The 17,085-nt window shown below is 33.8% G+C and overlaps 1 protein-coding gene across 4 annotated transcripts in view; it reads right to left on the bottom strand.

The window, feature by feature from the left end:
- Positions 1–9,570, bottom strand: part of LOC128990872 (piwi-like protein Ago3) — a 67,915-nt gene extending 58,345 nt beyond the window's left edge. The window contains exons 1-3 of one of the 4 annotated variants that reach the window (XM_054413498.1): positions 9,515–9,570; positions 8,091–8,229; positions 1,897–2,090 (exon numbers count right to left, since the gene is read on the bottom strand). In XM_054413498.1, the coding sequence (XP_054269473.1) occupies positions 1,897–2,090; positions 8,091–8,225 (329 nt within the window). In that variant the 5' untranslated portion in view covers positions 8,226–8,229; positions 9,515–9,570. Of the gene's footprint in view, positions 1–1,896; positions 2,091–8,090; positions 8,230–9,229 lie in introns of all 4 variants that reach the window. The other 3 variants (XM_054413497.1, XM_054413500.1, XM_054413496.1) reach the window with 3 other exon arrangements.
- Between the last annotated feature and the right edge of the window lie 7,515 nt (positions 9,571–17,085).

The raw sequence follows: 17,085 nt of genomic DNA on the forward strand, positions 1-17,085 counted from the left end.
ATCAAACTCACAAGTTAAAAACATCAATATGCAATGAGGTATTTTAAAATAGGTAATCACTTGGATAAGCACTTCATCTGTCTGAAGTTTGAAGGTTATGGGTACTAGGGCTATCCTCTTCACTCAGTACATTTATAAAAATGATCAAGTCACTCGTCTCTGACAGACTGAAAATATCAAATAAAAACATAGTAGGCCTATTATCTCGAAATAAAATCCCACATTAAACACTTAATTTAAAATTAAAACACATTTCACTGAAGCCTGGTACAGTATAGCCTATTTGGCCTTTCTTTATAAACTCACATTTTCTAGGTTAAGTTAGGATTCAAACTGTAGTTGTCATGTTTCTGCCACCAGATTGAAAATTGCACAATCAAAATCACAAACAGAATATGTTTATTTTACTTTCTATTAAACTTCCACTAACAAAATCAATTTTATTTTAAGTTTCAAATTCACTTCAAAGTAAAAACATTCAAAACTGACGTTGACATAACTTCACTCCAATCCATTGTTTTGTTTTGTTCTTGTTGTTGATATGCGTCACCATTGATCTCTCTCTCTCTAGTCGGTCTGCTCCTGCTGTCTGCTTCTGCTTTGTTTTCCCATCAAACAGCTGTTTTGCAAGGCTGACGTTGCCATAATTATCATTACACCATTATGGTGAATGTCGGCAAAATTATCATAAAATTGTTATAGCTTTTATTTCGTAAAAAAAGTTAATAGTTTGACTAATTTAAATCATGTTTATGTAAACTCATTAGAAAATTATACTTATAGTTTCTTTACGCCAATACCACAGTTGTAAAAGTACAAAAATTATCGTCCATTTGGCAACACTGAGTTTAAAGTGGAACTGATCTTTTCTTTCTGCCATTTGCCTAGACCCAATGAGATTGCGTCATTCAGATGCATCGATGTTCCTTGCAGTAACTTATCGGTTTGTAAAACTAAACACCAATACCGATTAATTTGAAAAAATATTATGCTACAATAGGTTATTTTTATTTGTTATATTTCTATATTTTGGTATAAAATATTTTGTTATTTCTATATTTTGGTATAAAATATTTTTATGGCAGTTCAAACTAAATCTGATACTGTACTTTAGAATATCTTCAAGAATCGTCTGCCATTGTTAGGCCTACTAGTCACGAGACTCCCTTGTTGACTATCGACTATTGCAATTCGATAGATTCATTCAATGCTTTATTTCAACTTACTGTAACTGTATCGTTATCGAGACGTATTGTTGACTGTTGTAGGAAAGTGAAAGTCTGTTGTTGTTGTTAGTAGTCCTCTTGCTAGCTCTGCCGAATGACGATGATGGGTGTTTGTTGAACATTTGGTTTATGCTGGTCTAACCTATATGAGGTTAGATAGTTGTTTTTTGTAGGAATGGGGATTAAATAAGGCATCAACACAAAACAAAATATAATTTATTAAATATGGATGTAGAAAATCGTGAATTGGCACTATTTATAACTACTCAACTCAAAATTTTCGAGTAGTAATTACTACTGGACTCGAGGTCGAGTATTTGAAAAAACTCGAGTAATTACTCGAAGGTCGAGTACTCGCCCACCCCTATTATACTGTTATACTTTATGCATTAAATTAATGAGTATAAGCAGTCAAGCATAAACACGGCTTTTGCCGGATATTATGATTGACATTATAATTAATAACATTACTATCTTCACCGCTAACCACCACGCACCTCAACGGGAGGCTCCCCTAGGCACGTGCCTTATGCTAAGTCCGCCACTGACAAACACACAATTAAAGATTGGTCGTTAAATATGTGTTTGTTTATTGTGTAATGATTGTTTTTTGCTCAAATTGAATACAAACATATCACTAGCAATAGAAATAGGCATAAATAAATATCACCTTTGAGAAGCTAATGCCTGTAGTATCTGCCCCCGCCCACCCTGCCTGGGTGCTGGTCCAGCTGTAGGTACGGGCGCTGATATCGCTGCGGGTGTGGGTGCCGGCGGGGGTTGACTCTGCAGCAGTTTCTGCAACTGTGCCCCTCGCCCACTGACTCTAGGAGGTGGGGTCTGTGACAGGGATGGTGTCACTTGCTGAACAGTTAAAAATATATGTATAATAGCAGACATGACACACACACAATATACTCACAACAAATAAAACATTTCCCATGAACATTGAAACCATGTTAGTCTACAGAGTAACATGCTAATGATAAGTCACCTGTAAACCTGCAAATTGTTTCTAAGAATTAGATTAAGATTAGTGGTGGGTCGGTACCACTTTTTCAATGTCGGTTTTGGTACCGGTTCCTAACCAAAATTGATTCTCGGCTCCGGTGCCATCGGTACCTCATTTTAAATTAGGCTAGTTAATTGTTTTATTTTGAAAACAAAATATCTCCATTTCAATTTTTAAAGCAGATTATTTTCATTAGTGTAGGTTGGTTAAATTCAGGGATTAAGAAAATAAAACTTAGGCTTATTTTTACAAACAACACTTTGACAACCAAACACATTCAAATCAAAACAATAAATACCATACATAGCCTACCAGAAGTGTTAAATACATGCCTATTTGTTGAAATGATTCACTGTTAAACCAATAAATGTAACATTAGCTACTAACCTTGGAAAGAAAAGGGGCTCTGGAAATGGGTTAAATAAAGTTTTAACTGCATGTTAAGTTCTAGCTAAATATTTAGAAGAAAGTAATTTTGAGTCATTTTTACCTATAAGTTAGCCTGCATAAAGTTAATTTTAGACTCCATTATTTAGAATGGAAAATTTAAAGCAAAATTATTTATGGAAAGGACGTTTTAAATCAAACTTTTTAGAAAATTATTCATTTGAGGTTACAGTTTAAGTTTATTTATTTATTTTGCTTCCAACGGTCCAAATAAACCAATTAGGCCAAACAATTAATTTTTTTTTAGAATCCGAATCCATATTCAATGTAACTATATCTAAGAGTCAAGCCAAACATGCAACGGGACCCATGATCTTTAGTTGCAGGGTGGTGAAAAAAGATTTATCAAAGGCTTGGTTTTGTGACTGTGATGGTTTTTTTGTAGGCCTAGTGCCTGTACCGGTATTGTGGGGCTTTATATCGCAATATGTGTTGTTTGCTTCATCAGTTTTAAAATACTTCCAAACTTGGGAAGCCATCATCAAGAATTTACCACAAATTAGTATATAAAAAACCACTTCAGGTAGGTAGGCCTACTTCTTCAGTCTTGTAATAAACTAATCCACTTTCACTTATTACTTACACACAAAAGAAGTTTAATTATTCACATCAACATATAAATTTTATTTAAGAAATCCGACGAAAAAAGGACTATTCTTCAACTTTGAAGAATCTAGGATGGCATGCAAGTTTCTCAATAAAAACAAACAGTCAATACTGATTGCAATCTTGCCTCTTCTGATGGGTTGTACTGATTCGTTAAAACTTAAAGAGATGGACTGCTATGTTACATGAATTATCTTACTAATATTATAAATGTGAAAGTTTGTGTGTTTGTTTGTGTGTTTGAAGTTCAATCACGCATAAACCACTGGACGGATTGGGCTGAAATTTGGCATGATGATAGCTTACATTCCCGATTAACATATAGGCATATTCTTATCTCAAAAATACTTTCGGGCTCCGCCCCAGTGGCTCTGTAATTCCCCATGTTAACCTTATGAGTATTCATATTTAAAGGGAATTAAAGAATTTAGTCAGCTGTTTCAACCAAAAAAGTTGGTTCTATGATATGGAAAAGCATTAAAAAGTTATATGATTTACCAACAGGGTGCAGCACTATATTTTTTGCATTGACGAAAACAGCTAATTTGAACTAAGCAGCAACAAAAAACTGTGATTTTCAATGAGAACTGTCAAAGTAGGATTGTTTACAGTTATGTTTATGTTTTTTATTTCATGTATAATTTGTGATATTTTGCGAATTGTTGATAATTTATTTTTCTCTATTGTTTAGGTGAAGTGGTAGAACACTATGGCTATAGTAGATGTGTAATACTATAGAATACTGTAAATTTAAAAAAACAACCTTATCCAAACTGTGTCCTCCTATATTGCAAACGAAAAGCTTGAGTATAACTGCAATAAGCATTTTATACTTATATTCCAACCCCGTACGAAGGACGGGTACTCTGCTAGTCTAATATAATTTTTATCCACAATGTCATATGAAATAGAAGAAAGAATATACAAATCAACAATATTAGCTGAACATGGTAATAATCACATCGGTATACCGCAAAACATAACACATAACATCAACAAACTGCAACAATAGAACGCAACATTAACTGTGTGTCAAAAAATTAAAAACTGCTGTTTACAGTTACGACGTTTGCTGTGTATGCGGTAGAAATATAAAATCAAATACGGTTCAACACAACATCACAATAATCTAGTGTATTTTTGTTATTTGTAGTAGATAGTGGTCTCTCGTATATATATTACCACGTGATTTTTAAACGTCTTTGTCGGCCATTTTGGATTTTGGTGCCGTGTATGGAAATTGTTAAGAATTCAAGCGGGCTCCTAGGCTAAAATTTATTAGTATACCCCAAGATGCCTTCGTGCCAAATTTGGTGCTTTTATCCGCCAGGTAACGGTATTCTTAAAGTAAAGCCCTAAGCAACCTCACTATAAGTGAAATATTCATCATGGTTGACAATTTGAATGTTGTAAATGAGTAAATAAAAAGATAACCTATTAACTTGGTACCGAAGGTATCGGTATCGACAGTTCACCATCGATTCTCGGTCCCAGTACCTTTCCCAGATGTCGGTGGAACCGAAATTTATTTGACACTAAGTACCGACCCATGACTAGTTAAGGTATAGTTTAATATAAAAAGAAAGTTTCGAGAGTCTTTCAAGTAAGGAGAAATCAATATTACAGTAGGCTTAGGTTTTACCAGCACTGAAAATCAAATATAGAGATTTTTCATGATGGAATGGCCTCTGGATCGCCTGAATTAACTATATATGACAGTAGCAAGGTATTTTAAACCACTACCTATATAGTTAGAGATTTTTGCATGTTGTAATTAAGATTGAACTCATAAATTTAGACTTATGCCTAAGTCATTTTCGAGCAAAATGTTGTAAATACTGTATGTCCGATTAGTGAAAATAGAGATGCCCGCTGATATGTAACAATATGGAGTACTTCTACAGGGTGTCTACTACATTCTGGATAAAAAATTCATGGACAATTCCCGTACATTTAAGGACACTTTGCCGTAACCTTTGTCGGTGTCATTAGGCCTACCGAATAATTTTCCTGATTTGTCAAACTGTATTAATCTTGTTATTCACTGTAGTTGTACCAGAGAGAAAAGTAAATAATAATAGATAAGAGTTAAAAATTACAAAATAGAAATTTATTGAAAGTAAACAAACATAGGCCTACCTATACTTTGGGTAGGCCTAAAGCTTTTATAGTGTAACAGAGAAACGCAATCATTGTCTCCTGCGATAGCGACAAATATCTCCATCCGTCACGTAAACTTCATAACATAGCTTATCCGATCCAGGCGGATTAATTTGGCATGATTCGCCCTGGCACAACATTAGTTTCTCGACTACTTTTGAAAAAAAAAATCTTTAATGCATATTGTTACTCAATTCTTAGTACAAAATCAAGGTATGGTAAGCGGCTATTAATAAGCAATAAGCACAGAGTAAGATTATTGTATTTTCATTTGTAAAGTTAATATCGACACATAGCAATCATTAGTTGTTTATCTTAGGCTCAATTACATTTTCTTAATATATTTTACAACTCTTTCAAGAATCAAAATACCCAGGCCTAAGCCTAATTATTTAGGAGGGCCTATATAAACTGAGTAACAAACAATGAGGTTATAATAGCAGCAAAGTTACTATCATTCTAGTTCATAAGATTTTGATTGCTTAAAGCATACAACTCAATAAATAAATATATGGGAAACAAAAAACATTGAAACCTGAATAGCCAACAATATAAGACAAAGATACAGAAAATGCAATGACATAATTTGAAACCAAGCAGGCCTACATAGTGATAAAACATTAATGCAAACAACAATGCTTGTGGTTTTGTCAATTGAAAGATAAAATGTCCATAAAAAAGGGGTTAACTTACAAAATGAGACTGTAGATTATTTACATGTTTAATATGAAACCATAAACAGTTTTATGGCAGTAGGCACTGGCCGCGGTAAATTGAATCTTCAAGCCGAAAGTACAAGTAAGAAGTGAAATTTAACAGCCATTATAAAGCTATTATTTTCACGATAAAATAGGTTTGGGATCTAATAATAATTACCCTAGTAATAAAAAGAGAAGTTGTAAAGGAATAAAAGTGATATAACTTTTATGAGCTAGCAGCTGAGTCAACAGTTCTTGGAAGTACTTGACTTGACACTTGATTGTCGTGATAAAATATTAATGGGTTTGAGATTGTTAATGGGATTTTTATTGCATAATTACTCTAGTAATAAATTATGAAAATGTAAACAAACATCTGATAAACCTTTTATGTGCTCCTAACCAACTAGCGATCAATAAAATTATGGCCCATTAAAAATTTAAGGACATTGTCTGGCATTTAAGGACAATTCCCGTACATTTCATGGCCAGTAAAAATTTAAGTACAATTCCCGGTTTTCCCGGATTTCCCGGTTGGTAGACACCCTGTTCTAATATTAAAAGAATTTAAATAATTAGTGGAGATGGCTTGATGCCAGGTTTATAGGATTTTGTGGTAAAGAATTTAAACTGCAGGCTCACGGTACCCTAAGTTACTGTCAATAATTATTAAAAGTAACAAACAATACACAAAAAATTGATTTTTCCCAACTACTGGCAGCGTTTTCTTCAGTTGTGGAGCCTTTGTTCTTGATGCTGGCTGTCCTAGGCCAGTTATTATGGAAGAAAATTCAACAAGAACAGAGATTCCACAACTGAAAAAGACACTATTCCCTTACCTATTAAAAATGTATCATATATATTTATTTGTGGATAATGAAGAATGTTGTTCAACCTATCCACCGCAAAATCTTTATTTTAAATAGTCTAAGACTTTTTAGGGATATAGTGTTCAAGGTATCAAATCTTGACAACTGAAAAAACATTCAAACTACCGGTACCTAATTTTATTTAACCCTCCGAGTGTCCATAGTTTAGGCCTTAATGTCGGCCTATTTTTGGCGCATTTGCAAGGTTTTATTAAAACGGATCTGAAAAGCTTAAAACAATGTTAATTCTACTGTTCTATATATACCATTTTGTTTGGAAAATCATGGGCTTCAATATCATACATAAAACCTAAGGAATATTTGTTTAAAAAAAATTTTTTTAGGTAAAAATAAAAATTATTTTGGAAAAATTGAAAAAAAAATTAAGTTCGCGCTCAATGAAATTGTATAAATTATAGGACTATAAATATTTGAAAATAGCCACTTTGTTCTAAATTTTATGAGGATTACAAATATATAATAATATAAGGAAGTAGATTTGCAAATAAATAAGTTATGGGCAAAGAACAGATTTCAGTACATAGCGTTTAGCTAAGAATGCATAGCCTAACCATAGCTAGGAATCTGGCTGATAATTTACATCAATATCACTACCTACTTCTTCAGGATCATCAACCAGCCCTTAAAAATCACTTAAATCTTCTTATAATGCACCACGTATATCACTACTTTTGATTTTTAACACTAAAACAATGATAAACATAATAAAACACATCAGTCATCGGTCCGAGGTAAACTAACCTGTTTACAAATACGCACGTCAGCTGTCTGCTACAATTACGATCGGCTCGGAGAACATACAGCGCTTAGAGACGGACCTCTGGAGAAAGCTTAAAATATAACGAAAAGAACGATACCTAACTCGATCCAGTTCAATCCGATTTTGTCAGTCATAGAGCCTTCGCCGTAAACAGTGTTCGTGAGTCGCTGCAGCGACGCATGACACTCGGAGGGTTAATAGATTACTGGTATATGACGGCTCGACAACTACCACATTAGACATTGATTAAGTACTGAAACTAACTTATCAGGAATGATTGTTGCAGTATACCTGTACATGGGGAGGTGGTGCATCTCCACTTCCATCCTGTGGGGGATGTCCAGGAGGTCGCTGCATTTCAAGAAGCTTGGCGATAATAGCGCCTCGACCCCCTCGACCGGCAATAATCTGCTTCTTTTCAGCCATTTCTCTGTTCAAACAAAACCAGGTAAATAAACCGGACTGACAATATAATGAAATGAAATCAATTTATTGTTAGACATTTCACAATGTTTTAACAATCGTCATAAAATACATAATGATGTTATTAATACAGCAAATGAATACTTACATGTAATCAATCAATATAATAAGTTCTAGTATTAAAAAAATATTTAAATACAGGCACAATTAAATAGAAATATTTTGACATGACATTTACTAGGCCCAACTTGCTCTGCTCATGCTTTGCAATGGGGTGAGAAAACAGAAGAGAATATTGAGGTTTCACACCTATCACTGATCATAGAGCAAAATTGCCCCCAACACCCCCCCCCCCCCCCCCAGCCCAGCCACCAACTTCCAAGGCTCGAATTTGCCTCCACGCCTCCTTAATCGGCCTAAAAAATACCACATCTAGAGGTTGTAATAACATTAAATTATTCGGCTAAATCTGATCAGTTCAATGAGGGAGTAGCCTTCATACCTAGGGTATTCCCCAAGTTGAACTAACTTAAGTTTATCCTAGTCTAGGCCTAGGATACCCTAAGTTATGGCTCAAGACTTTTTTTTATTTCTTAGGCCTAATCAAGGCTAGCTTTATAAATAAGTTAACAATAGGCCTAATAGCAATGATCTAGGCCTAAAAAGATCAAGGCCAACTCAAACCTTCGCATTAACATAGCCAAGGCCTAGATAGAAAATTCAATTGTCTTAGGGCCTATTTAAGTACTTTACCTTACTATGATGGATATTAGTGTGTAATTCTTAATTAGGCCTATTAAATTACAAAACAATAGGTGGCACAAAAATAATCTTCAGAAAATGTTGTGCAACAGAAACCTTAGTCTTTAGTCTTAATAGCAGCAACTTGAATCGACCAAAGAAACGTGGTTAAAAGCTACCTTACTCTCCAGGTCTAACTTAGCCTACGCAAGTTATATCAAACCTTAACGTGTTTTATTAAGACTAAATTGCAGTAGTTTACATACCGGGCAAACGGGTCAGCACAAGAGAAAAATTGGTGAAACTTAATGAGCTGTACGAAAACGAAACTACAATAAGCCCTAGCCTATGACGCGAAACTAAGAACGACAGAGCTAAGGCTTTATACCTTTATAAGGACCACGTAATTTATGTGAATCTGCCAACAACCTAGTAGAATTTCCGATCAAACTAATATAGGATACGATGTCACATTTCCTAAATAGTTGCGAAATCACTGAAACTCAATTAACGATAACAAAATTAAGCAGGGCTAAGCATTGCTCCATTACCATTTCATTTGCCAACCAGACCCCAGACCCAGACCAGAACCAACCATAAACACCAACACGTCCGACACCACCAAGGTTCACTTCACTCACTACACTACACTACACTCACTAGTCACTAATTGACTATTGTATTGAAACGAACGAAAACGACTATTTGACTTTACTACACTACCAAGAAACAAAACAAAACAACGGTCAACGAAGAACGAGAGCGAAACAAGTCCTCCTCCTCAGTCAGTCCTCCCTCAAAGTTCGGTTCGGTTTCGGTTCAAATAACGACGGGGGCGAACCTAGCTCAGTACCACCATTGACTAAGGAAACAAAAGTTTTAACTACAGTTAGTTTTAACTACAGTTTAAACCATAGGCCTAGTTGTGAAAAAAATTATATTTAACATGTTAAAATCAGCAGTGTGAAATCATGAAATAAAGTGAATGTGACATTGTTGCTTGTAGTTTCCCAGCCAACGCAAAACGGTGTGAGGTTTTTCCTTGCCGAAGAAACTAACCAATATTTACTTTTTAAACTATTTTGTTTCGTCAGGAATGGGGTGACAATACAGTGCCAGCTGTAGATACCGTTAGGTTGATTTATGGTCTATTGTTTCGTCCTGAGCCTGCGTTTAGGGAGGTTTCACTTTCTCTCCCTTGTCTTGGCTACAGAAGGCAACGAAGTTGAGCGAATTTTTCTTTAGTGAATTAGAAGTTGGCAAATTCAACAATATAGATGGGATGAGTATTTTCAGAAATTGTTCCTTATGTACAGTAATTAACAAGCATCCATGAAAAACACATCACTAATTACTTCCGAAACACAACCTTTATTGACTGAGCTATGGCCTAATTCGTTTTTCTTTACTAAGCTGTTAACAATTTACTAAAATCTCACTCTTTAATTCCCTTCCCGTAGCAGCATAGTATCTAATGTTATAAAAATAAGAAATAAATATGACATTTTTAACGAAATAATAAAAGTGAAAATACAATCAATTAATTTATAGTAAATTAAAAGCATATCTAAACCTCAAAGTGTAGCGTATGGTTGTAAATCTTATGAAATGACGCAGTTTTTAACATATCTGGCCACCTTCATATACAGGGTGTAGAAAAATGCAATAAACCAATGTTTTTAAAATGTTTATCAAACAGCTTAATTTTTTTCTTATAATGTATTTACAATGACGGTTTTACTGTTGATCCTCCCTCGTTTTCTATTATTCGTATTCAATATTTAATGTAGAACATGAAAATGGCATTATCTACTCAAATCCTTTTACAGGTAATTGAGAAAATGTTGTATTAAGTTTAAAAACATGGTTATTTTTTAAAAACTTAAAATAATTATTTGGGAAGCCTATTTTTAGACTTGGACCTCTTATATGCATCATCATAAGTCATTTACTTTGTACTTACACAAAAAAACTTTTGTCACACTGAATACCAATAACTAACTATGTGTATATATGTCCGTTAGCACGATAACTAAAGCAAAAATGATCCGATTTTGATGGAATTTGGTACAAACGTGTAAACCTACGTTTATTCGAATTTTTTTTCGAACCAGCATAATCGGACCATGGGAACGGGGGTTTGTGGGGGGTTTTATGAAGCAAAAATTTATTTTTCCCATTTTCGACCCTAAATTCACAAAATTTCATAACTTCTCTCCAAACTATTTTGTAGAGCTTAAGAAAAGAAATAATTTCGTATATTGAAGCGTTGTTCTGTGCACAACAGTTACGTTTAAAAACAAATTAATTGTAAATTAAAAACTCCCATGTTATTCTTGTGGAAAATAAATCATATTTGGCAATTTTGGACAATTTTTAGGGAATATTTTCGTAGTATATATACTAACCGTAATGTTTTCGTAAATATTAATATTTTCGTAAATTTACATATTAACTTAAAATTATATAAATATATATTATCTTAATAACAGTTCACAACACTACAATAAATCGGGACAAATCCGTCAACGAAGGGAGCCGCCGCGGTAGGTGAATACACGCCGTGATTTATTTTTATTTATTTATTTATTCCAACGGGGGGGGGGGGGTTTGATGGGGTAAAAATTGGTTTCTAATTTTTGACCCAAAAACATGGAATTTGGCAATTTCTTTCCAAACCATTTTGTAGATCTTAAAAAACAAATAATTTTGTATATTGAAGCGTTATTATGTGCCTAATGGTTACGGAGGAAATTAAAAGAAATTGTAAATTTAAAATTCCCATCTTGTTCTTATCTATTCAATATATAATTCAGTTTAAAAATCTTTGTAAACTCACGTGATCGTGATGCGTACAGCCACGAGTGTTGGCGTCGCGCGTGCGTGAGTCACTTCCTTTGCGTTGGGAATGGGAAGGTCGGTAACGTAGAGAGGACGCAATGGTAGAGCGTGGCAGACGACACGCGCCTGCACTCTGGTGAGCTTTCGGAGAATGACCGTTGGCTGTCTGCTTTGTTTCCCTTGTCTGTGGTACCACTGAGCTAAAATTATAACCTCAGTCTCAGTACAAGTGGGGCGAACCCGGCGAACGAACGTAATAATATTATAAATGAGAAAGTTTGGATGTATGGATGTATGTATGGATGTGTGTTTGTGACAAGTGAACACAAAAAATACTGGTCGGATTGGGCTGAAATTTGGCATGATGATAGCTCACATTCCCGATTAACATATAGTTATATTCTTATTTCAAAAATCCTTTCGGGCTGCGCCCCAGTGGCTCTGGAGTTTCCTATGTTAACCTTATGAGAAATGGAATTATTGAATCTTAACAGCTGTTTCAATTAAACAAGTTGGTTCTGTTCTATGATGTTCAATAGCATTAAAGTTACAAGGATTACCAACAGGGTGCAGCACCATTATTTCTTTTACATTTATGACAACAGCTAATTTGAAACCAAAAGGTGAGTGAGCGTAGCGAACGAACTTCAACCTGGAGGCGAGCTAGCGTAGCGAACGAGCTAACCTGAAGGCAAGTGAGCGCAGCGAACGAGCTCCAACCTAAAAGTGAGTGAGCGTACCGAACGAGCTCCAACCTTAAGGTGAGTGAGCGTAGCGAACAAACTTCAACCAGGACATGGTTGAGCCATGCGAACGAGATAATCTTGAAAATTAAGAAGTTAAACGGGGCAAAGCCCGCGGGTTACAGCTAGTAATAAAATATAAAATAAAAATACAATCCGACCAGTAGTTAATGTGTGGTTGAACTTCATACAAAACAACAAACAAACAAATAAAAAAACTTTCACATTTATAATATTGGTATGAATTCACTCAATTTACCGTACTTAGATGAATTATCGTAAGCCTTGATAGTAACTGTCGATTTCGACGGGTTTCACCTAGTAGTTATTGAAATAATTATATTTAATTTCTTTGTACATATTCTTAATTTCTTTGTACATACCTCAAGCCAGTTTGTTGTCAGTCAAATAGTGACACATGTATAGTGCCTCTGGTCCGCGCACGCTCTCGGGTTCCTACGACCTTATAGGGCCTACCATAAATGTCGACCGAAACTGTAAATATTTATTTTTCAACACAGTGACAACTTAAAAGAGCCATAGTAGTTGGTAAATTATAGCTATACAGTATTACATTCATAGCTAAGAGCCATTTTTAATACTTTGAACATTCGGGTACAAAAATGCTATTAGAGAATGTGTTAACAATAAAATAGTCTTTAGATCTCCAATGATAAATGGGTTGAAAGTAATAGAAACTTGCCAATTTATCAATAAACATGGATTAAATTATTAGTCGTAACTGGGCCTATATGTAGAACAAGTACATAAAGAAACAAGAACACAGAATCGGGTATTTAATTTTCAGGTTCTTAAAGGATTATTGGCTGTAACAATTAAGCATGTTTTTACCAATATTAACTCACATATTATAATATATCTATGATTATAATGCACTGTAAGGTTCCATAGGATTTACAGGATAGGTGATTACAGGATTTATTTATTGAACACCAACGGCAAACACCATTTTACATTGAGTAGCTACAAATAGGAAAGTATTATAACAATTTAATAATTAACAGAGGAGTATAAAACAATATTTAAAACTAATTAATACATGGCAAAACAATGGATATTGATGTTACAGAAAAATATAACAATGTATAAAAAATATAACAATGAATATATCAATAACAAGAATACAAACAAAATAGATCACAAAATTAACATGAGAAAAATAACAACAACAACAATGCTTTTACAGAGTACCCTCAACATTTTTGGATATCTACAAGGTTTAGCTGTCAAGTAATGATAGGGAGCTCTTGATGTTCATGTCTTGATGATGTATTTGTGTCCTGGAGGAACATTGCTATTGCTACCAAAAAATGTATAAACATTTGACTTCACATATAAAAAGCTATGGCATATTCAATTACACAATAAGAAAGTGATGTAGTTTAAGGAATATACAACAGTAGCATGTAATTACAGGAAATAAGGTTATGCTATCAAAATGTCCTCCAAACACATGTGATTCTCAAACTATCTTTGTATACAATCCATGACAGTAATTTCTCTCCTTCAAACAAGTGCATAGCTCCATAGCTCATAGGTGCATAGTATATAGCTCTGTGTAGTATGTTTGTGGGTTGATTTAAATTGTAGTACACGGTAGGAAAACCCTTCTAATATTTTGTATTTTTAAAGATTTGCCTGATTTGTTAGGCTACATAGAAATAAACTGAATCCTCACCTTTAATATTATCACACGACAAGAATAGTATATTTCGTACCTAGGGCCGAAAATGAGGTTTTGCCGGCTCGAGATAGTTTTTAAGTTCGAGACGAAGTCGAGAACTTAAATAGATCGAGAGCTGCAAAACCATTTCGGTCCGTGGTACGAACGCTATTTTTCACCACACTATACCCTATTACCACTATTCACCACTATAATAATGCACACTGATCGTCAACACAACTACAACTTTAAGGTTATGTGAAGAAATAATTTGAGGAATCAGCAAAAATATAAATAAATAGTTGCTAGGCAACGGTGACAATAACACAATTCTATATTGCAATGCTATGGATTTTGATTGTGTATTTAAAACGCATTCGTGATTAATTAAGTAAGCGGACAGCTGATTTTGCGGCCCCGGCCTGTAAAAACCTGCTCGGTCCCCAAATTGGCGACAGCTGGCATGGCCAGCAAAACGTAACTTTCAGCCACCAATTAACGTATGTAATACAGCCAAAAACATCATAGTGTGGTGAAAAATAAATAATTACCCTGAAGAAAGTACACATCAAGCACAGATCTAATACAAATAACATAGCATTTCCTGTACCTTATACAGTTTTAACATACATCCACACCTTTCTCAGTCTAACTATTGTTAACATAGGTCTTATAGCAGGAAACACACAGGAAACAATCCCAGATAGCAAAAAATACTTGATTAAAGCTTGAAACAAGTTTGATTTGTCAAATCTGCAAACTTGAAACAAGTTTGCTCGGATGGGCCCGTAAACTTGATTCAAGTTAATATCATGCGTCGAAGTTCCCGCTCTTCCAGTTTGAATAAAACTTGAAACATCTAATTTGAATAAAACTTGAAATTTCTAATTTAAATAAAAATTGAAACATCTAATTTGAATAACACTTGAACTATCAAATCTAAATATAAATTTAAAAAATACTTGATTCAAGCTTGAAATAAGTTTGGTTTGTCAAAACTGCAAACTTGAAGGATCGGGTTTGTAAACTTGATTCAAGTTAAAATCATGCGTCGAAGTTCCCGCTCTTCCAGTTTGAATAAAACTTAAAAGATCCAATTTTAATAAAACTTGAAATATCTAATTTGAATAAAAATTGAAACATCTTATTTGAATATTAATTGAAGAATACAAGAAATAATTCTTTTTTAGCCACTTACAAGCTCTTTTTTTTATTTCTGAAAATTTAATTCACATGCTTTTACCAGGATTCACAGTCTTACATGTAATAAAAATTTCATATTTTTTAGGTTGAGATGCATAGCACAATATAATCTTCCAATATTTCAGATAATTTTTCACAATCACAACATAATCTAATAACTTCAATGCCTCTAGTTGTTACATGCTAAGACACTTCTCTAAATGAAAAAGCGAGATACCATCTAAAAACTTGTTTTCATAAAAGAGCAGGAAAACATGAGTTATTATAGTTTTCAACCCTACAATTTTACATATTATTACTATTCAGTACGTAGAATTCAGAATTCTTTGAAATTAAAAATAAAACACAAGAGATAATTTGTCTAAATAGATTTATATTGAAGATTTACATAACACATTCACATTTGAAAATGCCTTGTATCTTTAACTTTCATCAAACAGTTCCCTCAAAAATTCCTCTTTTTACGATTACTTAAATAATACAGAGTAAGTTATCTATTCAACAAGATCTTCATCCCCATTGAGTGGAACTTCTTCCCCACTGTCCACAGTGGCAGGTTTTTTCCCTCTGAAAAAAGTCAAAACAAATAGAATCAATATTAAATTTAAGGATAATCAACCAAAATGATTAATTTTGTATCTGGTATAAAAAAATAGGCAAGTAAGCAACATTTTAAACTAACACAGTTTAACTCACAACCAGTGTAGGCCTGTTTAGTGAAAAATTGATTTATTCCTACAATGATATACAAATACAATATATGATCTTCCCAATAATATTAGTATTAATTATTAATATGTATAAAACACAATTACATTTTGATTGTCAAAAAATGCTAAACACAAGCCCAGGATTGTTTTCACATTACTTCAGGCAAAACCTAGGCGTTGCGGCATTATCACTTCGATAAAATAATTAGGTAAATCTGCGGGATTTTGTATTTTACGGTTTAAGTATAAAACTAGTTGAGCAAAGCTCACTTTCCCTCACTTTGAAACTTCTTTGTAAGAGCATCAGAATGTAATGGCTTGAACAATTGATATGAAATTTGGCCAACAGCTAAAGAATACTGAGCACAATGTTTAGGTAAAAAATATTTGCAAATTTCCTTCTGGATTTTGTTTTATGCGTCACGCAATTTTGCTTGTTATTTTAATATAAGTTGAAAGAAAAATTATATTGGGTCTATGACATATGGGTTTATCTCGTTTCATTTAATTAAGATAAACATATGTTAATTGTTTGTAACTGTTTTGTTTACATTTCAATGTTTACTTTCATCCTAGGTTAAAGTTGGAATGTAACAGTTTATCAATGGAAGTAACAGTTTTGCTATATTTGTTTTGAGCATGCCTCAAAGGCCACGTCGTAATATTGGTCGACGCACCAATAACGCAAATATTGTAAGAGAGTGGCGTCGTGAACAAGAAAAACCAGATGAAGCAGTGGTAGAAGAAGCTGATAATGATAGGCAGTTAGCTAATCAATTCCAACATGAATTAGATGCACTAAAATTTTACATTTGCACTAACTGTCATCACCAACAACTAACAGCTTCAAGCAATTTTTTGTTGTTCAAACCAATCACCAAAAGTTCGCGTTGTCGTTCAAATGCAACTAAATTCACGGCGTTAAATAATATGGATGTGTC

The sequence above is a fragment of the Macrosteles quadrilineatus genome, unplaced genomic scaffold, assembly GCF_028750875.1.
Source record: "Macrosteles quadrilineatus isolate MER2022 unplaced genomic scaffold, UCM_ALF_1.0 Scaffold_3__2_contigs__length_128488019, whole genome shotgun sequence".
NCBI classification, from domain to species: Eukaryota; Metazoa; Arthropoda; class Insecta; order Hemiptera; family Cicadellidae; genus Macrosteles; species Macrosteles quadrilineatus.